Source organism: Drosophila kikkawai, chromosome 3L, assembly GCF_030179895.1.
Source record: "Drosophila kikkawai strain 14028-0561.14 chromosome 3L, DkikHiC1v2, whole genome shotgun sequence".
Lineage (NCBI taxonomy): Eukaryota > Metazoa > Arthropoda > Insecta > Diptera > Drosophilidae > Drosophila > Drosophila kikkawai.
Genome location: NC_091730.1, coordinates 6,529,856 through 6,549,726, shown reverse-complemented (window position 1 = coordinate 6,549,726; position 19,871 = coordinate 6,529,856). Strand labels below are relative to the sequence as shown.

At 42.0% G+C, this 19,871-nt stretch overlaps 5 protein-coding genes across 6 annotated transcripts; 4 read left to right on the top strand and 1 right to left on the bottom strand.

Annotated features, from left to right (window-relative positions):
• The first annotated feature begins 2,402 nt into the window (after positions 1 to 2,402).
• Mipp1 (Multiple inositol polyphosphate phosphatase 1) lies at positions 2,403 to 11,830 on the top strand. The gene is made up of 5 exons (XM_017165737.2): positions 2,403 to 2,507; positions 9,256 to 9,514; positions 10,254 to 10,490; positions 10,555 to 10,796; positions 10,853 to 11,830. The coding sequence occupies exons 2-5, from the start codon at positions 9,260 to 9,262 to the stop codon at positions 11,520 to 11,522; spliced, it is 1,404 nt and encodes a 467-aa protein (XP_017021226.1). The 5' UTR covers positions 2,403 to 2,507; positions 9,256 to 9,259; the 3' UTR covers positions 11,523 to 11,830.
• Positions 8,061 to 8,521, bottom strand: UQCR-6.4L (Ubiquinol-cytochrome c reductase 6.4 kDa subunit-like). Its single transcript, XM_017165742.3, has 2 exons — positions 8,362 to 8,521; positions 8,061 to 8,304 (listed from the first exon to the last, which is right to left on the bottom strand). The coding sequence occupies exons 1-2, from the start codon at positions 8,475 to 8,477 to the stop codon at positions 8,178 to 8,180; spliced, it is 243 nt and encodes an 80-aa protein (XP_017021231.2). The 5' UTR covers positions 8,478 to 8,521; the 3' UTR covers positions 8,061 to 8,177.
• Sac1 (Sac1 phosphatase) lies at positions 11,539 to 14,805 on the top strand. 2 transcript variants are annotated; one of them, XM_017165733.3, is made up of 3 exons: positions 11,539 to 11,988; positions 12,054 to 12,071; positions 12,604 to 14,805. In XM_017165733.3, exons 1-3 carry the CDS (start codon positions 11,940 to 11,942, stop codon positions 14,418 to 14,420), a joined length of 1,884 nt encoding a protein of 627 aa, XP_017021222.1. In that variant the 5' UTR covers positions 11,539 to 11,939; the 3' UTR covers positions 14,421 to 14,805. The 2 variants fall into 2 exon arrangements, with proteins under 2 accessions (XP_017021222.1, XP_017021223.1); XM_017165734.3 differs by lacking the exons at positions 11,539 to 11,988; positions 12,054 to 12,071 and adding an exon at positions 12,324 to 12,501.
• Positions 14,806 to 15,426: 621 nt separating this feature from the next.
• LOC108073932 (transcriptional cofactor Bfc) lies at positions 15,427 to 17,662 on the top strand. Its single transcript, XM_017165736.3, has 3 exons — positions 15,427 to 16,574; positions 16,662 to 17,087; positions 17,592 to 17,662. The coding sequence occupies exons 1-3, from the start codon at positions 15,638 to 15,640 to the stop codon at positions 17,657 to 17,659; spliced, it is 1,431 nt and encodes a 476-aa protein (XP_017021225.1). The 5' UTR covers positions 15,427 to 15,637; the 3' UTR covers positions 17,660 to 17,662.
• A 10-nt stretch (positions 17,663 to 17,672) lies between these two features.
• LOC108073935 (uncharacterized) lies at positions 17,673 to 19,543 on the top strand. Its single transcript, XM_017165741.3, has 3 exons — positions 17,673 to 17,815; positions 17,871 to 18,496; positions 19,080 to 19,543. The coding sequence occupies exons 1-3, from the start codon at positions 17,722 to 17,724 to the stop codon at positions 19,317 to 19,319; spliced, it is 960 nt and encodes a 319-aa protein (XP_017021230.1). The 5' UTR covers positions 17,673 to 17,721; the 3' UTR covers positions 19,320 to 19,543.
• Positions 19,544 to 19,871: the final 328 nt, after the last annotated feature.

Below are 19,871 nucleotides of genomic sequence, written 5' to 3'. Positions count from 1 at the left end.
CTTAAGTACAGCCATAAGTTACCTAAATTAGATAATGGCGGTAAACGTTGTGCAATACCCACTTCTTCTGACTTTAGCAGAATGACGTAAATAAATCCTTGAATAGCGTCACCATAGTTACGATTGTGGCATTCAAAATGGATCACTTGCCACTTTAAAATGTCAATTACTTTCTATAATCTTTTTGTTTATAAACCAGATAGCACGGGTTTGACGTCAACAATCAATTACTTATCTGAGAAGAGAAACATGTGATGATTTCAACCGAAATCTATATTAAGGATCTTTATACTCCCTATAGATGTTGCTGTTATCAGGCAAATGTGATTAGCGCAGCGCCTTCAGGGTAGTAAACTTGAACGTCTGTCCCAGTAGAGTTGGACTTTGATGACCATCTATTGTTTGTCTTATCGGAAGAAGTGACAGTAGAGCTAGGAAAACAACTTCAAGTGCTTTTAAATTTTATAGAGAAATAATTAAGAGGTAAATAAATAATATTACTTGTATTTTAATAGACAAAAATGATGTTCTGTTTGGGGAATTTCTCCACTCAACAAAAATTGCGTTTTATTTTTATATTTTTAAACCATTCGTAAAATATTTTAAATATCCAGCTTTCTTATTACTCTTTTTTATTTCTATGTATGTACTAGTACATATCTAGTACCATCTATTGTTTGTCTTATCGGAAGAAGTGACAGTAGAGCTAGGAAAACAACTTCAAGTGCTTTTAAATTTTATAGAGAAATAATTAAGAGGTAAATAAATAATATTACTTGTATTTTAATAGACAAAAATGATGTTCTGTTTGGGGAATTTCTCCACTCAACAAAAATTGCGTTTTATTTATATATTTTTAAACCATTCGTAAAATATTTTAAATATCCAGCTTTCTTATAACTCTTTTTTATTTCTATGTATGTACTAGTACATATTTATGTTTAATGTAAAATTAGTTACAAATTTAATAAAAACTGAATATACTTTTTGCGGGGAAAATATTGATTCTAATTCTTTCTAAACATATAGATTAGTAATAAATAAACAATTAATCAGTTTCTTGTAATTCCCCTGGAGAATCTCTCAAATTCTTAAGTACAGCCATAACTTTCCTAAACTAGATAATGTCGGTAAACGATGCGTAATACCCACTTCTTCTGACTTTAGCAGAATGACGTAAATAAATCCTTGTCTAGCGTCACCATTGTTACGATTGTGACATTGAAAATGGATCACTTGCCACTTTAAAATGTCAATTACTTTCTATAATCTTTTTGTTTATAAACCAGATAGCACGGGTTTGACGTCAACAATCAATTACTTATCTGAGAAGAGAAACATGTGATGATTTCAACCGAAATCTATATTAAGGATCTTTATACTCCCTATAGATGTTGCTGTTATCAGGCAAATGTGATTAGCGCAGCGCCTTCAGGGTAGTAAACTTGAACGTCTGTCCCAGTAGAGTTGGACTTTGATGACCATCTATTGTTTGTCTTATCGGAAGAAGTGACAGTAGAGCTAGGAAAACAACTTCAAGTGCTTTTAAATTTTATAGAGAAATAATTAAGAGGTAAATAAATAATATTACTTATATTTTAATAGACAAAAATGATGTTCTGTTTGCGGAATTTCTCCACTCAACAAAAATTGCGTTTTATTCAAAATTATGACTTATGCGAGTTTCGTGTTTCATGTGAGATAAAACTACCGAGAGATAGCATAATAAACAAATTGTTGTGACAAAACGCTAATGTAATGTAATTACAGAAAATCCCACTTAGGAAAATCAGATTTAGATAAGCAGAAAAAAGGAGCACTGCATTTTTAGAAGAGAAACACACACGAGAAAACTCAGCAGTAAGGCAATAAAAATAATTATATTAAAACTATATAAGGCTCTTCAGTCAAGACAAATGTAAATAATTACATTATTAATTTTTTTAACAAGCCTTAAAAACACAGAAAAATGCATATAATTAATCCTCAGTTGACAATGTGTCTCACCTGCCCTTACCTCTACGATCGCTTATCACTTTCATCTATCAGGGTGCGAAATTTGAGGGCGGCAGAGGGCACAGTGGGTAAGGTTTGATTATAAAGCTGATATAAATTATAACAATAATAACAATAACTTGCACATGTTTGTTTTTAATCGATATTTGCTTTAATATTAATTTTAAATTTAAGAATTAAGTTAGCAAGTGCTGTTATATTGCTTTTATTTTATTTAAATATAGTAAGTTATGGCTAATAAAAACTATTCAATCAACTAAGAAGATTTTCCACTGTAAACTTTCATTTAAATGCCTATTTGGCCCACTGTGCAGCGACAGAAAGAGAGATAGAGAGAGAGAGTGAGGCTACTTGGCTAGGCGATTCCGAGGCGGTTTTTAGTTCCGTTTCGAACGTTCAGCGGTCGCGTCGTGCGGTTAAAATCGCTCGAGTTAAAAAACAGCCCCAAACTTGAATTTGTTTAGGCAAAGCATTTAAGCCACAAAATATAGGTGTGTGTGTTCGTGTGTGTCTCAAGAAATGTTGTTAAATTAATAAAATTACCATAATTCATCGGCATAATTTATGTAGCGCTAAATATGTCGCTAATAAATTTCCCATAAATTGCGCCAAGGAATGCTCGCGATCATCTCGTATATAATTGAACAATTAAAATGCTCTCTAAATGCCTCATTCCCACTTAGATTTCCCTGCTGCACCTGCAGCTTGCATTTAATTTGCGTTTATTTTTGTCAGAAAATTCAGAGAGATATGTCAAGAGATGGCAGGGACTTGGGAAACCTGTTCGCTCGACGTCTATATAATTTGAGTATAATTGTTATATAACAAACACACGGCATCATCCCGCAACACAAATAACGTATTTTTGTATTTGCCTTTAGTTTGTTTTGTTTTTCGATTTCGTGATGAGCTCAGCGAAATAATCTTAACTTGTTACCATTCGACATTTTGCATATGAATGAAAAACGCTGAAAAACTTGAGGTGGCTACATTAATCAGTTTTTATTTTTTGCTTTGGTGTCCATTTCCACGCAGCGTGGGACTTTATTTTGTTCGTTTTTTGCCCTGGAGAAAAAATACACCAGAGAAAAAGAGCAGAGGAATATTTATTTAGCTGACTTTATACAAACTCGAAATTCATTCAGAAACTTACTATTAATTTTAATAATTTTTTCTTGTATTCTTTATATATCAAAATCTTTTATTTATTTTCCTACAATTTGCCAGATACCTAAACTTGTTTGATATATTTGAAAATATACATTTTTCAAGTGTTTCAACTTATAGACATGAAAAATGAATTTAAAGGCTGTTGACAAATTTTAATTTCCCTTTTCAAAAATACTATAAATATGTAAACATTTTCTTTGGTTGTCTATAAATTTTATAATATTTGTTTCCCGTTTAAATTTAAGATAAACTTGTAGATATTTTTCCCAAGTGCCAAACTCCAGCTAGAAGTTCAACGTTCTAGGCAAAAACTAAATCTTTTTGTGTTAGAATTTGTTGCTGAATCGCGTTTCGTTGGTCAAGCAATCAAATTAGCCCGTTGGCAGCTGCTTGAATCACCTGGCTGGGCTTACGTAGCTTTGGCCCACCTGAAGGCTTTGGTTCAGCTTGAGTGCGTTTCGCACGCGTTTAAAAACGCGCTTAAAATAATTAGGTCTCCAAGCGCGTGCAATTAAAATGGATGGCCGCACAAAGATAAGCAAATTACGCAAACAAATAGTTGACACAAGTGTCTCGTACTGCCAATTCCCCCACGTCCTGTGCTGGATTACCAGATTTATGACCAGCCCCCTGGGGGCACGCGACTCCCACTTGGACACGCCATGTTCCTCCACTTTGCCTCCTTTTCTGTAAGAGAATACCTTTTTCCCTTGGTGGCACATTAAATATTTAATTTATTTTCGGGGCCCCCCTGCCCTTTCACATACTCCGTACATAAATTCGGGTTGAGCCTCTGAAAATATTTGAAATTCTCGCGCGTTTTTTGCAGCCCAAAATTTGTTGACGGCTTCAAATCTTCAATGTCTTGACACTTGGCTATTTGCCACAGTGGAACTTCTGGGAAAAGCACTCTCAAATTTAAAAATACTAAGAATTTTATTTATTTTTTTTAGGATTTTTTCTGGTGTTTAAAGTTTATTATGACTTAATCTGCATAATCTCAAAATGACCCTAAAATAATAAAAAAAATATTTTATTACATAAGCTAGAGTTATTGAAGTTCCACTGTAAACGGTATTTGCTATTTGGTATTTGCCTCAGTGGCTACCTACCTGAGGGGTGTGGGTAAGGGCAGCGATGGAGGGCAGAGCCTGTCTTGGCCCATTATGTGGGCCAAACAGACTCGAAAACAAAACAACAAACAATGTTTTTGGTTGGTATGAGAGACGCTTAGAAAACCGGTTGTCAAAGACCTAAAGACCGTTGACTCTAACTTGTTTTTCCACTGAGTTTTTCTCGCTCTTGCTCTCCCTGTCGCTATTGCGATCAGTTTGCTCTCGGAAAATTCGTTTGCCTGTTTTCCTAAGAAGGCCTTTCCACCTGCCCTTTAAATTTGTTTTATTTGCCTAGCCCATAATATGCAAAATTTATTGGCATTTCATGTACTTCGTTTATAAAGCTAAATTAGAGAGTTTGTTGTTAAATTTCTCAGTTTTGTTTTCCAAAGTCTTACGAGCTGTTACCACATGATTTTTAATTGATATTTATGAATTATAAATTAAATTTAGCCTTTTATGTAGTACTAAAATATTTCTATTGTATTTTCCATAAACCAAACAACTTAGAAAGGCTTTCCAAAATAAACTAAAGAATATTTTAAGCTCATAAGTAAGTAAACACAAAACTTGTAGTTATATGTACAAACTAAACATTTAATTTGAAACGAAGAACTATATTTTAAACAGGTTTATGGGGATTAATAAAGTATTTAAATACCTTTCTTTTTGGCAGGAATTCATTCATTTTCTTGTGTTATTTTTGTGCTTTTTTTTTTTGGCAGCTGCTTTTATTTGCTCTTGAAATGTCGATTAGTGTTTGAATATCACCACCCTCCTCCTTCTTAGTACCTCTTACTAAGTTGCACAATTTTTGTAAATATTTACTTGTGCTTTACTTTATTACATTTTGTGCTGTGTAAATAAGTTTGGAGCATTTCCTCCATTTGTTTATATCAGGTGCTCTTGAAAATGCCACCACACTCGTTTCAAATAAATTACAGAATTTGTCAAAAGCTTTTCAATCTTGATACTTTGCCAAAAATGATTTTGGCATCCGCCTTTTGCTTTTCTTTTGGCTTTTGCTCACTTAACCTTAACCGAAACCACTTTCCCTGCTATTCCTCTATTCCCTCCTTTTCCTTCCTTGTTTGTTTGCCAGCAAAAAAATAGACTCTTTTTCGCTTTCCACATTTTAATGGGCAGTAGTTAATATATCATTAGAAATGAAGCAATTCTATTTTCGGGCGCTGCCGTCTTCGAGATACTTTTGGAAACTCTTACAAAATTCCCAGATACCAGACGCAGCACATCACACTTGCGTCTATGCGAGAGAGATCGCTGAGGTCAGGCAGGCGGCATATTTTAAAAATTTTCCAAACAAACACAGACCAGACCATGGCATCTCCCTTCCTCTTGTCCGACTTGTAATGGTGAGAAGGTCGCCTTGGGTCTGGGTCCATGGTGATAAATTAAATACTTAATGTTCCCAGGCAATTTTCGGGTATATCGTCGTTAATAATTAAAGATTCTCCAGAGGAGCGCCGGTCTAGAATTATCAGGGGTTCCGGGGTTCCTGCGACGTCTGCATATTAACTAGATAGTGGCCTTGTCTTTTACGCCTTGCCTTATCGCTTAATGCTCGGAACATGGATGTTCCGGTCTCCCCAGACCCCAAGACCCTCCATAAATTCGTATAGCCGTGTAATAGTCGGGTGTATATGGCGTGCATGATGAATGTGCCATTATCCGGCGACGTGTTGGGGATTTTAAGTGAATTGCGCTTGAGCATCATTACGATAATTGGTCGGTCGACCTGGCATTCGCTCGCGCTCATATGTTAATTAATATGAACAGTAGCGTAGCTGGCTGGGTAGCTTTGATTTCGCTTTTCATCTCTGGATTCTTTTCCGCGACAATTTTCGCGGGCAGCTGTGAAAAAGGCAGCAGCGAAACGCTTGCAAAACGCTCTTAAAAGCCAGCTGCTTGCGTGTGTAATCAATTAACTTTGGCCGGCAATTGATGCAAGTATCTGACGTATTTCTCTGCTCCACATCTCACTTCTGGCATCGTTTCGTAATCAAAATTATTTAATTTCCCCGGAAAAGTTCAATGATCTCACAGAGCAATCGTTCGATCGATCGATCAGTGTGTGTTGAGCTGGAAAATCAATTGGTGAAATGATGAATTCGAATCAGAATTCGGTGATAACCTTTCGAGGAGGAAAGTAATTGGAAGAGTTAATTAAAGGTTTTAGTTTGAGTCAAGCTGGGATTTAGGGAATGCTTTTCTTTAGTTCTTCAGGGGGTACTAACTTTCCTAGATTCGCATAGTTTTGGTAGTTGTTTCTGGATACTTTTAAATGATTTAACTTCCCCCTAAAAAGTTCAATGATCTCAGATCGATCAGTATGTGTGACGCTGGAAAAATCAATTGGTGAAATGATGAATTCGAATCAAATCGCTGGCAATGACTTCTGCTCAAGCAGAATCACCAAAAAATTAAAGAAAACTTGAAAAGAAAAACCCAAAAATGAACCCATAATAAATTAGGCAAAGTAGAAACAGCAGAACAACAGCATTTGAAAATAAATTTCTGGTTTTGATTTATGGGCAATGCTCTAAAAAAAAAAACCAAAAACCAGCCGATGAAACCAGCACGAGGGCAGATCTCTTAAAAATATAAAAACTAGGGAATTATTGAAAGGCGAGGCGGCCAAGGGGAGCTGCAAATATAAGTTTACACATTTAGCAAATTAGCCAAATGTCACGCACACATTTCTCTCACTCGCGAATAGAAAACAAATGGAGTATAATAAATATTATTTACCAGATTAAATTAGTTTTCCATCTCGTGGTGAATCTGTTTTACAATGAGAGTTCATAAAAGCCCGCCAAGTAAACACGAGAGATGGCAGTCAAATTGGAATTTTAATTTCGCATTGAGAAAACACACAAACTTAGAAATGGGTTGGGGTTCGGGGGCACTATGACTATGGGGTATGTGTGTTCTATGACTGGAAAATGCAAACAAAGGCGGGGCATTCAATTGATTAGGGGAGTGCCGCCTGAGGGGAGGGATCTCACAGATCGGAGATCGAGTAATAGTAATATATATCGAGGGTATGGTTGCACAGACGGCGGATGCCATGTAAGGCAATTATTTGCACTTGAAAATGCAAAGATCCCAGAGGCATTCGAAGGCGGAGAATTAGATGCGTGTGTCAGTTCGATCGCTTTTTGGCCTTCCGCGCCTGGGAAATGTAATTGGAAATTTCACAAGCTAATTGCAGCTGTCAATGCTATGGCAATGACGTCACGGATGCACAGTGAGAAAATGAGCTATAGAAAATATTTACAAAATAAATTTCCATAGTTTTCATACTGAAATTTATTTGAAAATGATCTAGAAAATGGGTTTCTAAGATATAAGATTCGTATATACCACTTTTTTTTTTGCTCTGTACGTCAATATTCCATTTCTGCAACAGGTTGCCCAACTCTGCATTTGCCAGCATCCGATCCTATCCGATACGATCGATGGGGGCGAAATTGTAAACACAAAACCCCACCAAAAAAAATTAGTTCTTTTTGAGGGGTTTTTAGGGGGCGAATTTTTTGGTTCATCTATTTCGGGTGCTGCGGCAACAATTTATTATTTGTTGTTCTTCTGGTTCTTGTTTTGACTGGCAGAGCATTTATTTGTTTTGGAAGCGTGTTCCACCAAATGCATTGCCCAAACACATACACATCGGCACAGCGGCAACATTAAACCGCAAAAGGCATTTAAAATAAATCCAAGAGAAAACATCGCACCACATTTTTCCATTGAAAGTCAGGATAAACGTTTATTTGGTTAATTTTCGACGTAAGGCACGATTTTCAAGGGTCCGTATACATTTTGTTCATGTGTAAAGATTTCAAATTGATGAGGGAATTACTTTTTCTCTGGCTTGGGATATTTCATATTATAAAGGGGAATCCAATCGGTGACAACCCGCCAATCGGTGAAGTAGACAATTCCAATAGCTGCAGCCAGGCCAAAGGTGGCAGCGGAAGGAGCACTATATTAAAATATATTATAATATACAATTAAACAAAGTTAAGTTCTTGATACTTACAATGCTACCATAGCTCTTTTCTGACTAGCCGATGGTCTGTTGCGGCAGTATAACGACAATAATTTTTTCTTAATACTCATTTTGGTTTGAAAAATTGTTTGAAAATAACCCTCCATTGTTAATGCTTGAGGTACAACGACAGGCTTGCTTGTGATTAGATTTACATAGCTCATGTTACAAGCTGTCGGACACTTGCTTTAATGAGGTATTGTATCCCCATCGAAGGGGTTCGGTTCCCCGGAAAAGGAGATTGATTAATCAAAGTTGGATGGATGCGGGCCCTAAATTGAAACATTACAATCTTTTATGGGCAATCTATGGGCAATCGCGACTTGTTGGCCTGACCTAATTGGAGAAAGGCGGAGTGTGAAGGCGGCGGCGTTGGACAGTTGATGGACTTGGGACTGATGGCCATAAGCCACGTGGAGAACGAACTGCAGCAATTTGTCAGCGAAAATCATTAGCCTAATTTTCAGGGCCAGCTGTGTGGGTGCGTGTGTGCTGGCATTTCCTTTGAGCTCCGAACTCCGGATTTCCATTCCCTGCCGCCATTCCATTCAATTCGATTCTGTGGCGCCCCTCCCAGTTTGAGTTCCTTGGAGCCCTTGGTTTTCCTTGGTTCCATTCCTCGCCAGACGCCAGCGAAGCAATTTAAATGCCACACCTTTCCGCTGTCTGTAGTCTGTGAGCTGCGATGGCGGCGATCCACATATGACACTCGTCGTCCTGCTCCTGTCCATTAGGGCATAGCTGTGTAGTCAGCCGCCAGTTGGACAGGGCGACAGTTCAAGGATATTTCCTAAAGGAAAGGCTGGGCCGCCACTTAAATATTCGTGCAACCCTTTTTTCCGCCTCAAGCTGACATTTCTTTGGTTGTTTTTTTCTCCTCCCCAGAGATATGCGCTTGCTGCTCTTACTGCTGCCCCTGGTGGCCCTCGTCCGCGGCGATGACTACTGCTTTGGCCAGGACACCTCGCGCCTGCAGACCCGCCAGTTCTCCTCGAAGACCGCCTACCAGATCGTCAAGGGCAGCGACATCGATCGGCAGTACCTAGTGCCTGGATGCGAGCCCAAGAAGATGTGGATTTTCCACCGCCATGGAACTCGGCTGCCCAAGAAGAGCATGATCAACAATGCCGCCCGTGCGGCGGAGGTGAGTCAGTAATACATAAGTTTATAATTTTATACATATATGTTTTAATTGCTTGTAGTTTTTGAAAAGCTTTTTGAAAAATGCACTTATGCGAATGGAATTCGTTGCAAATTATTTTTAGTTGTACCATTTTTGAGGTCACCCAAGTGAGCTAATTACTGTAGTTTCGTATTTTTAAACCCTTATGTGGATTTTTTACTAAAAATAATGAATAATTGGATAATAATTTTGGAAGTTTGCGGAATTATTAGCCAATAAAGTTCTTGTGTTTTCCTGTGAAACATCTTTAAAATGCTAGCAACAAAATGTGTTGCTCAACATGTTTCTAGAACCATAGGCTTAGCAACATGTATCTAGCAACAATTCCCTGAGAATTTTCCGCCTTTTTAGATTAATTGTTTAGTTTTACAATATACTAAATGATACTAAGTAATAATTTTCTCAGTTTAGCTGCTATTTAATGGCAAAAAAGTATTTCATTTGTATGCCAGCTTAGGAAGCAATATATTACAGCATCATAAAGTATCAAGCTGCTCATTTTTACGACGTAATTTGTTCACAAGTACATCGTTTGTATTCAGCACAACCTTAATAAATTAATGATAGGCAATAGAGTGTTTTTCAAGGCGACAATATACAAATTTTTGTAATCTTAAAATTCGATTACATATACTTTACTTTTCTAATATTCCAAATTCCTTATTTAATAGTCATAATTGGTTTTTAATCCCATTCTCAGCTCCGTGATCTCATCGTGAACAACTACAAGGTGGCCAAGACCAAGCCGGATACGGATGCACTGTGCAGCACGGACTTATTAGCCCTCCAAATGTGGAGGTGGAATGCCAGCATTACACCCGACCAGGAGGAGTTCCTAACCAGCCAGGGATACGATGATCTCCGTGGCACAGCCAAGCTGTACCAACGCTACTATCCCGGTGTTTTGCCCAAGGAGTATAACGATACCTACTATCAGGTGGGTCGGAGTTGGATACCAATACTGGCAAGCCTATACTTACATAATATGTAATCCTTTTCAGTTCCGCCACACCGATACCCAGCGCACCAGGGAGAGCTTCAGGGCCTTCGCCGAGGCACTTTTCGGTAGTGACAATGCAGCCCATCCCGTTGAGATTCCCAAGGAGGACCTGCTCCTGCGTCCCTATGACTACTGCCAGTCGTACAAGGATCTGAACTACAAGGGCGAGGGATCCGAGTACGAAAAGTATCAAAAGGCCAGCCTATGGACGAACACGCTCAAGGACATCTCCACGCGATTGGGGTGAGTAGAGATCGGTTGAGAGTTCAGGAGTGGTTATAAATATTTGACACCCACAGCTTCCAGTACACTTTGGAGGAGGAGGACATCAAGCTGATGTACGACATGTGCCGCTACGAGCAGGCGTGGCAGGTGGACAGGAGCAGCGCCTGGTGCACCGCCTTTCTGCCCGAGCAGGTGTCCGTGTTTGAGTATGCCGAGGATCTGAAGTACTACTGGGGATCCGGCTATGGTTTCCCAGAGAACGGACGCCTCAACTGCCGTTTGGTGCAGGATTTGCTGACCCATTTGAACAACCCAACTTCCCCGCATGTGGTTGCCCACTTTGGCCACTCCACGGGTCTGCTCACCCTGCTCACTGCGCTGGGAATGAGGAAGGATGACATTCCCCTGCGGGCGGATAACTCCGACAGCCAGAGCAGCCGCCGCTGGAAGAGCAGCCTTATCGATCCCTTCGCCGGCAACTTCGTGGCGGTGAAGTACAACTGCCCGGCGCAATTAGACCAAGAGCAGGTGGTCTTCTTCCTCAACCAGGACGCAGTGCAGCTGGACTGGTGCAGCGTTGGCCTGTGCAAATGGTCAGATGTCCTCGAGAAGTACAAGACCATCTCGGAGGCGGACTGCGGCGAGTACTATTGCCGGACGGGTGGAGCTCCGTCCCTGGGATCCGGTCTTCCCGGACTGCTGGCCACCGCGTTCGCCGCCATTCTCGTCTACTTAATGCACTAACTTTCGCGTCAGATTAGCCTAAGTCTTAATTTGTAATGTACAAAGTTCGTACCAAAAGGAGGCGGCAGCGCATTGCCGGCGGATGTCAGTCAAGTATTTTTCGATATAGATTTTCTACTTTTAATCCAGCAAAGCCTTAAACTCCTCACAACGTCGAAACAAGCACACAGACACAGAATATAGAACACACAATCAGTCCGACACCGAAATTTTTAACTTAATGACCTTTTTCTAAACGCTTAACAAACGTTGACAGTGCTACAGTCAGAAATAGCTTTATAATAATAAAACCAAACCATAATAATTTATATTTAGGATCTTTTTTTGGGTTTCACCCATATCATAGTGGGGTTTTAAAATTTTGTCACCATTTCCTTTTTTAAAAAACCAAATTATGAAACCATAAAAACAGGAGAAATGTATAACTGGTTTGGTTGGTGGAGAAGCTGGGTTGTGCCCAATTCTGGTAAGATTTTATGCCTCTGAAATGAAAAGAGTTAACAGATTAAACTATTATTTTCATGTTTCAAGGAGGATGCTCGTGTTCAGGTACGTTGTAACATTACATCGGTTTAATTAGTAAATATCCATAGTTTTAATTTAATTACATTTCTGTGGTGAGCGTAGCTCTCAAGAGTTTTCTGCTTTTAAACAATTTTTAAGAGAACTCTTAAATAACCGTTAAACCTTTTAAAACAGTCTGGCAAGGCTCTGTTTATTTCCGGTGCCAGTTTAGTGTGACCATCCATAGTTTTCCCCCAATGGTATATTTCCGCCTTTAATCGGCTGGGCACTCTGACACGTAAAATAGGAAAAAAAAAAATAAAAGTTGGCAAAGAAGAACTTTGATGAAACGCATACTGTGTTAAATCAATAAAAACGACAATAAAACTGCTGAGGCCTTGGCTGTGGCTGCTCTGCTTGGTGCTGTGCGTGTGCAACAGCAGCGATAAGGACGGGTATTTCCTGATTACAGAAAGTGAGGGCCGCCCCGTGGAACAAGAAGAAGAGGAAGCAGCACAGGTGCAGCCAGAACTGAAACTAATCTTCGCTTTTCTTGTGCTCTTCTCCCCCCGCACAGACTTCAATTTGGGCAAGCCACCGCCCCCGGAAATCATGGAGAGCAGGGAGGCCAACGAAGTGTACGATGACATGAACCTGTACATCACCCCCGAGAGCTTTATCGTAGAGCCCAATGGCGGGGAGGAGGTTCTAGTGATTGGGCGCCACGACAAGGTCACCAGAGTCCAGCCAGCAAGCGGAGGGCAGTTGGCGAACCAGCGGCCCACGCGTCGGATCTGCGGAGTGCTGGGCACCATACATTTGCTGAGCTGCGACTACCTGATGGTGGCCACGCATCGCATCTTTGTGGGAGTCCTCAACGGTTCGATTGTGTGGCGGCTGGCCGGCTATGACATCATTCCCTACATTCCCAACGCCTTCCAGCGCAAGGAGAACGAGACGTACCTTCGCCTGCTGCGCCAGATGCTGGACTGCAAGTACTTCTACTTCTCCTACCGCTACGACCTCACCCACTCGCTGCAACGTCAGCGGGAGCTGGTCACCGCCAATCCGAAGCAGAGGCAAGGCCTGCTGCAAAGGGCCGATCAGCGCTTCGTGTGGAACGGTCATGTGCTGCGGCAGTTCAACTGCGACAATATGGAGAGGTTCCAGCTCCCGCTGCTCCTGGGCTTTGTGTCCATCAACCAGGTGCAGATCAACGGACAGACCTTCTTCTGGAGCATTGTGACTAGGCGATCGGTGGAGCGGGCCGGCACCCGACTCTTCTGTCGCGGCAGCAACGAGAACGGCCAGGTTGCCAACTTCGTGGAGACGGAGCAGATAGTGGAATTCAACGGACAGCTTACTAGTTTCGTGCAGACGCGAGGCAGCATGCCCTTTCACTGGCACCAGCTGCCCAATCTGCGCTACAAGCCGCGACCGCGACTGGTGCCGGGCAAGGATCATCTGGCTGCCTGCAGTCTGCATTTCAACGATCAACTCCGTCTGTACGGCAACAATGTGGCCATTAATCTGGTGGACCAGAAGGGCGCCGAGGGGGAGCTGGAGGCCACGTATGCCCGACTCATCCGTGAACTTGGCGACAAGCGAGTGCGCTACGAGGCCTTTGACTTTCATCACGAGTGCCGGAAGATGCGCTGGGAGAGGCTAAACATACTCATCGATCGCCTGGCCTATGAGCAGAATCAATTCGGTTTCTATCACGTCTTCGACGACGGCAAGCTGGTGTCCACGCAGACGGGAGTCTTCCGGACGAATTGCATCGACTGTCTGGACAGGACGAATGTAGTGCAGAGCATGCTGGCCCGGCGATCCCTTACGGCCGTCCTGCAGAAGCTGGGCGTGTTGCATGTCGGCCAGCTAGTGGAGAACGCTGCCGGGAGCTTCGAGAGTCGTTTCAAGGGTGTGTGGGCCGATAATGCGGATCTAATTTCGCTGCAATACTCCGGAACGGGAGCGCTCAAGACGGACTTCACGCGGACGGGCAAGCGGACGAAGGCCGGGGCTATGAAGGATGGTAAGAACTCGCTGATGCGCTACTATCTGAACAACTTTGCCGATGGACAGCGGCAGGATGCCATGGATCTGTTCCTCGGAAGGTATATTATCAACGATAATGAGGGCGGCGCAGTGCCATCGCCTTTGGAATCGAAACGCGGCTGGCGGTTCTTCACCTTCCCCTCGGTGCTTCTGATGGCGGTGGCCATGTTTATGATCACCATGACTTATCCGGCAGAGTTCAATACGGAAAATCTGCTCTTTATGCTCTTCTGGGGAGCCATGATTGCCGTGAGCGCCACCGGAATCCTGCACTATGGCGTTGAGTTTGTGCAGTGGCCGCGGCTTTTTCCGCCCATCTCCTTTCAGGCCCCATGACGTTAGTGTCGTTTAGATCAAAGGATAAGAAGGAGTCCCAGAGGAGGATGTACCTCTCAGGATCACAGTGCTTCATAAAAGAATATATCCTGTAATGCTATTTCTGTAAACGATTTGAATCCCTCTCAAGTTCAATGGTCCCTGCCATCTGTTTTGTTTTGTATTCCTGTTCTTGTTTAGTTTGTAACTCCGCCGAGTCCATTCCTGTTGTTGGCTACACGTCTTGGTTACTATCATGGGCGAGCTTTTTTTTCGGGGGGGCTTTGGTTTCTCAAAGCAGCGCCGCCGCTTATTAACTGCGATTAATTGCGAAGTAGATCAATCACTTTTGTAGAAACATTTATGACATTAATAAAGTATTTTATGCATTGCTAGAAAACCTCAACCCTGGCGGCGTCTTAATTTAATATCTGTGGAGGTCAACATCTGTAGAAACGAAGAATGTTATTACTTGTTGGCAATACAAGTAAATCGGGTTTAAGGCATCGTCTTTATGCAATGCCAATAAGAGATGATCGCATCTTGTAAAGGTTAATTAATGGTTATATTCGTTTTTAGTTGGCTGTAGTACAGGTTTTTAATATCTTCATTTGAATTCTATATTTCATGTTAATATGAAACGGGTTGTACCATAGTCATTTCATTTTTATATCCTTACGGGGTATTATAATTAAAAATTTAAATATAATTTTATATGGTAATTTTTAAGAAAATTCAATTTTTAAATTATTACAACTCAGCCAAACAGGCACTAATTTTAATTTGGAAAGCTGTTCTGAGTTAGTTATAGTTTTCATAAGGTTAATAAATCTGCATACTGCATTTATTATTTTAAAAAATATTGAAACTAAATTATTGGTTATTTTGTAAAATAATAATTAATGAGACTTTCGTTTACTTCTTTTAATATAAAATATATAAATAAAATAAATATATTCCAAAGCTTATATGGAACTTTCTTTATTACCTTAGATAAATTAATCAACTGTTTTTCAGTAGGCCTTGGGTATTCAGTCCAGGATACCAGTTCAATACGCCATAGTCTCTTCCGGTCTCGGCGTTGCCGTCAAAATCAAATTTTAAATTTCGTCTTTTAGTTTCAAAATTTTAAGTTGCTCTTCTGTTTGCAGGGTTCGAAAAGTTACTCTTGACCTTATTTACGCTTTTTGACCACATAAAAGATCTTCGCGTAAAGTTCTCTTTGGGTTTTTATCAAAATGTCTGAGAACCAAGATAGCCAGAAAGGGAAAATTGCCCGAAACTTTCTGTACATGCTCGAGTTTGTGGTGGACGATCTACTGATCACGCGCCAGAATATGTGTGCTCCCGAAGAATATCCAACCTGCACGGAGATCACGTTCCGGTCGTCGGTGTACGTGAACATATGCGACCGGGAGGTGGGCACCTGCGTCAATCCCAACTCGCCCAAATGCGGAAAGTGTGCCCTCTTCACCCTGGAGTCACCGATCACAAACAAGGACAAGTTGCAGGTGCATGTCTATAAGAAGCGCACGGAGAGCTGTAAGTTCCTCATTGGCCTCACGGAGGTGGCGGTTAAGCCGATCTTCGATCGGGTGAAGGAGTCCTTTGACGCCGAGAATCCCGATTGGGAGGGTGCCATGATGGGCCATGTGGCCCAGCTGCCGAAGATGAAGGGTCCCAATAGCAAGGGGCTGCTGGACAATTGCGCCTGCTACGAGAAGCTGAACGAGCGTCACGAGCAGTGGTGTCCCACATCCGAGCTATCCAAGCGCCTGCTTCCCCTGTTCAATCTCTGCAAGATGCAAACCGGCAATATAGTGCTCATCATGCGCTTGGTCTGCAATGGCCCGACCATTGTCTCCACGTTCCCCTTCAGTCGTATCTGCTCGAGGAATCCCAAGCCGCTGCCCTGTCCTCCGCCTTGTGAACCCTGCCCATGCTCGCCATGTGATCCTTGTGATCCCTGTGATCCCCCGCCTATGACAGCCACCGGTGGACCCATGAACAAGTGCAAGCCCTGCAAGCCCTGTCAGAAACCACCGCTCAGGAAGTGCAAAATGGTGGATCCCTGCGCCCCGCGCGTTGAGCCCATTGCCAAGTGTCTACGTTACTACGCCTGCAATGTGGACAAGCTGTGTCCCACCGATTACTGCGAGGACGAGTTCGATAGGGGTGAGTACTGATCTATGGATCTTATGAACTTTCCTAAATCACATATAATTAATTCAATAACCTCAAATTACCCTTTTCGTTACCCAGAGTGTCCCACTGTTCCCTCGAAGCGGTGTCCTCCTCTTTCGCCCATTGAGCAAAAGCTCCAGAAGTGCGGTCCTTGCGGCGGTATACCGCCTTATCCCCGCTTTATCCAGGAGCGCATGACTGCGGACCTTCTGGGCAAGCCAAAGGACGAAAAGGACGCTAAAAATGGAAAGGATGCAAATGGCAAGGATGGCAAGGGCAAGGATGGCGAGGGCAAAGGCAAAAAGCGGCAAAAGGGAGGTGCCGTCTTTCGGGTGGGCGAACTAACTGGTCCCTCTGCGGTCTATAAAGCTGGGTGCGAACCCGTCTGTGGGGGTGCCTTGCAAGCATGCAAGAAGACGAGGGTCATGGAAGCGAGAGCGGCTACGGAACAGAACAGATCCTGCGACGTGTGCCAGGCGGATTACAGTGTGGCCTGTGAAGACGGTGAGTTATCGTAACTTTACAGGTATATTTAAGAAATACATTGTTAAATTAAATATATATTCTACCTAAAGAGAGCTTACAAAAAGTTAAACCATTTTAAAATATTTGTATATGTTAAAATCGTACATTTTCTTGTAAAACGATTACTAAACTTGTTTTTTTATTTGAATATCCACCTAATCTTTTAATTTTTATAAAAACCAAGTAAGCCCCGAAATGACTTTCCCATCAGAGCCTTCCCGAAACGCTTTACAACTCCAGTATCTCCCCAAGTAGTCGTTGGGTTAGCAGTCACTGCTCGATTGGTATTCCTTTTACAGTTTCAAATAGGAAATGTTGTCTGGCATTCAAAATAAACAAAAATTAAATTATTTTTCTTTTTCCTAACGCGAACTTTGGATGAACATATTGAAACACTTAACACAGATCTAGATCAGTGCGCGTAATTCTGAAATAGCTTTTCAAATTAAATAATAAACGCGTACTAATCCTGTATCATTGCAGCGCGAAAACGAGCTGTACGGAAATTGCGCCATTTGATGGTGAAGTACAATATCAAAATTGATAATTAGAGGTCTTTCGAAGCAGACCACGCTCACAAGTCATCACTAGCAATCACATTTAGCCAAGAAACATGGCCAAGAAGAAGGGTAAGAAGGGCAGGAAGGGCAAGGTTAACTGCAATTTCAAGATCACCGATGAAATGCTCAAGCCCATGAACGAGACCAGTAAGTCAACTCTGAGAATTCATAGGAACCCGGGATTGATTCATATAATCCCCAGCTGTTGTCGACGACGCATGTGACGGGTGCTGCCAGTGCACATGCGATTGTGACTGCAGTCCGGAGCTTGCACCCTGCTTCATCCAACCCACTCGGCCCGATCCGGGTCCGGAGGCTTATGACGAGTTCGAGGCCAGTCTGAATGGCAGCGGTCTGACAATACGCGTCCTCAAGAACACCCACAAAGTGGAGAGCATAGATGATGGGGCCAGGGAAGATCTGGGCGACGAGGATGATCACAATGGCGGCGAGCCTAAGAAGGACTCTGGCCTGCACGATATGCTGCAGCGTAGTTCCTTCGCCAGGAATCACATAAAGCGGCGCACCGGCGGCAGTATCGTTAATCATCCGAACATCCCGAAAGTCCGGGCCAATATCAAGTACTCCGGCAACGATGCCTGCGAGACGGACAACTACTATGTGCCTTTTTCGAAGATCAAGGAGGCCTGTGATCTGCAGGAGGCCAAGGTGGATTGCTATCGCCGGCTCTGCGGCGGCCACGATCGTGAGGTTCCGGCTCGTCATCCTAGCCTGAATCAGCGTAGCTGTTGCATGCAGGTCGAGGGCAAGGACATTATGGAGACCATGAAGGGCGTTAATCTGGATACCAGACGCAAGGGAATTGAGGTGAGTTTAGATACAGATATATAATATGAGAGGTGATAGGCTATTACGGAATAATATTTTTCATTAAAAACTTGCCTCAAATCAGGCTTTTTTTTCACGTTTCGAGAATTGGTAATCCAGGCTTTTTTCTCATATTTTGAGAATTTGTAATCTGTAATCGGCGAGATCGCCTCCGCATTCCTTAGCGGGATCGCTGGTTACGTGTGCGAATGAACGCGGAATGATCGCTTTCGATCCGTGACTAGGCCCCTCTAAATGCCGCTGCAGAGTGGTGCAACTTCTGCAGCTACGGAAACCCGGTGTGTTGTTGGAAGGCTCTCGATTGCCCCAATTGTGCGGCAGTTGCATAACATCTGCTCCAGCTACAACACCAAGTGTGGAGCAGCCACTACTTTGCTCCAGCATTTCATAGGTTTTTTTTTATTAATGGTTATCGTTCAGGGGAGATGCATGTGGTCGTAACAGGTGCAACCGCAAATTAGGTGATTTTTTGTTAGTCTGCTTTTCTAACCCAAATGGTTATTACACTCTTGTTCAGATACATATATTAACTAAGAAATCAACATATATTTCGATATTGTAGGTCTGCTACAAAACCTGCGATGAGACCGACAGCGATGTCTTCCTGGTCAAGCTGGGCAGCAAGGCCAAGTCGCAGCACAAGAAGAACACCATTGAGATTGAGCTAAGGACCCCCAAGCAGCCGGTGAATCTGCCAGTTAGCAAGGTCACCACGGAGACCTATGTGTCCGAGGATATGCTCACTTCGGGCAAAAAACGCAAAAAGGGCAAGAAGGGCAAAGGCAAGGGCAAGAAGAAGTAGAACCAACAAATTCTGATCCTGAAGCATTAACCGGACTTGTACAAAATTTCTACGCCTTGACCGATCACCGCTACACTTCTCAAATTTATAGCTATAGTCAAAATTTGGATTTGGCAATGATAATTTCTCCTATTTATATTCACCCGTAATGCATATTTGGACTACAGTTGAGTAAATGTATTTTTGGCTTTAATTAAATTGCAAATTTGCAACCTAAATTTAAATATTCAAAAGTACATTTTGTCTTTATTATCGAGTGTAAAAACCACAGGCGGCGATTAGTTGATCCGTCGCGAGATGAAGCTGAGATTGAAGCTTCTGGAAAAAGATCAAGTTACTCGGCGGCTGGGCCCTTGGTTATTTTTAAACTTGCCTTTTACTCTTGAGAAATTTTAAATACCCTTTAAAAGATTTCTTAAATTGCTTAAAAAATAAAATAATATAATTTCAAGCGTCACTGAATATTTTAAGCTGTAGTCAACCAGTTTAACATATACCCCATATGGCGCTGACTAGAAACCTCAAGAAAACTGAAATGCATATAGAATTTAT

What these genes read in the sequence shown, in the direction of transcription:
- UQCR-6.4L (XM_017165742.3), bottom strand. Translation starts at nt 8,477, where the DNA reads ATGGAGGGTTATTTTCAAACAATTTTTCAAACCAAAATGAGTATTAAG. An exon ending in AAAAGAGCTATGGTAGCATT is followed by an intron (nt 8,305 to 8,361) that starts GTAAGTATCAAG and finishes ATTTTAATATAG; the next exon opens with TGCTCCTTCCGCTGCCACCT.
- LOC108073932 (XM_017165736.3), top strand. Translation starts at nt 15,638, where the DNA reads ATGTCTGAGAACCAAGATAGCCAGAAAGGGAAAATTGCCCGAAACTTT. An exon ending in CGAGGACGAGTTCGATAGGG is followed by an intron (nt 16,575 to 16,661) that starts GTGAGTACTGAT and finishes TTCGTTACCCAG; the next exon opens with AGTGTCCCACTGTTCCCTCG. An exon ending in CAGTGTGGCCTGTGAAGACG is followed by an intron (nt 17,088 to 17,591) that starts GTGAGTTATCGT and finishes GTATCATTGCAG; the next exon opens with CGCGAAAACGAGCTGTACGG.
- Sac1 (XM_017165733.3), top strand. Translation starts at nt 11,940, where the DNA reads ATGTATAACTGGTTTGGTTGGTGGAGAAGCTGGGTTGTGCCCAATTCT.
- LOC108073935 (XM_017165741.3), top strand. Translation starts at nt 17,722, where the DNA reads ATGGCCAAGAAGAAGGGTAAGAAGGGCAGGAAGGGCAAGGTTAACTGC. An exon ending in CAAGCCCATGAACGAGACCA is followed by an intron (nt 17,816 to 17,870) that starts GTAAGTCAACTC and finishes TATAATCCCCAG; the next exon opens with CTGTTGTCGACGACGCATGT. An exon ending in CCAGACGCAAGGGAATTGAG is followed by an intron (nt 18,497 to 19,079) that starts GTGAGTTTAGAT and finishes TCGATATTGTAG; the next exon opens with GTCTGCTACAAAACCTGCGA.
- Mipp1 (XM_017165737.2), top strand. Translation starts at nt 9,260, where the DNA reads ATGCGCTTGCTGCTCTTACTGCTGCCCCTGGTGGCCCTCGTCCGCGGC. An exon ending in ATGCCGCCCGTGCGGCGGAG is followed by an intron (nt 9,515 to 10,253) that starts GTGAGTCAGTAA and finishes TCCCATTCTCAG; the next exon opens with CTCCGTGATCTCATCGTGAA. An exon ending in GACATCTCCACGCGATTGGG is followed by an intron (nt 10,797 to 10,852) that starts GTGAGTAGAGAT and finishes TGACACCCACAG; the next exon opens with CTTCCAGTACACTTTGGAGG.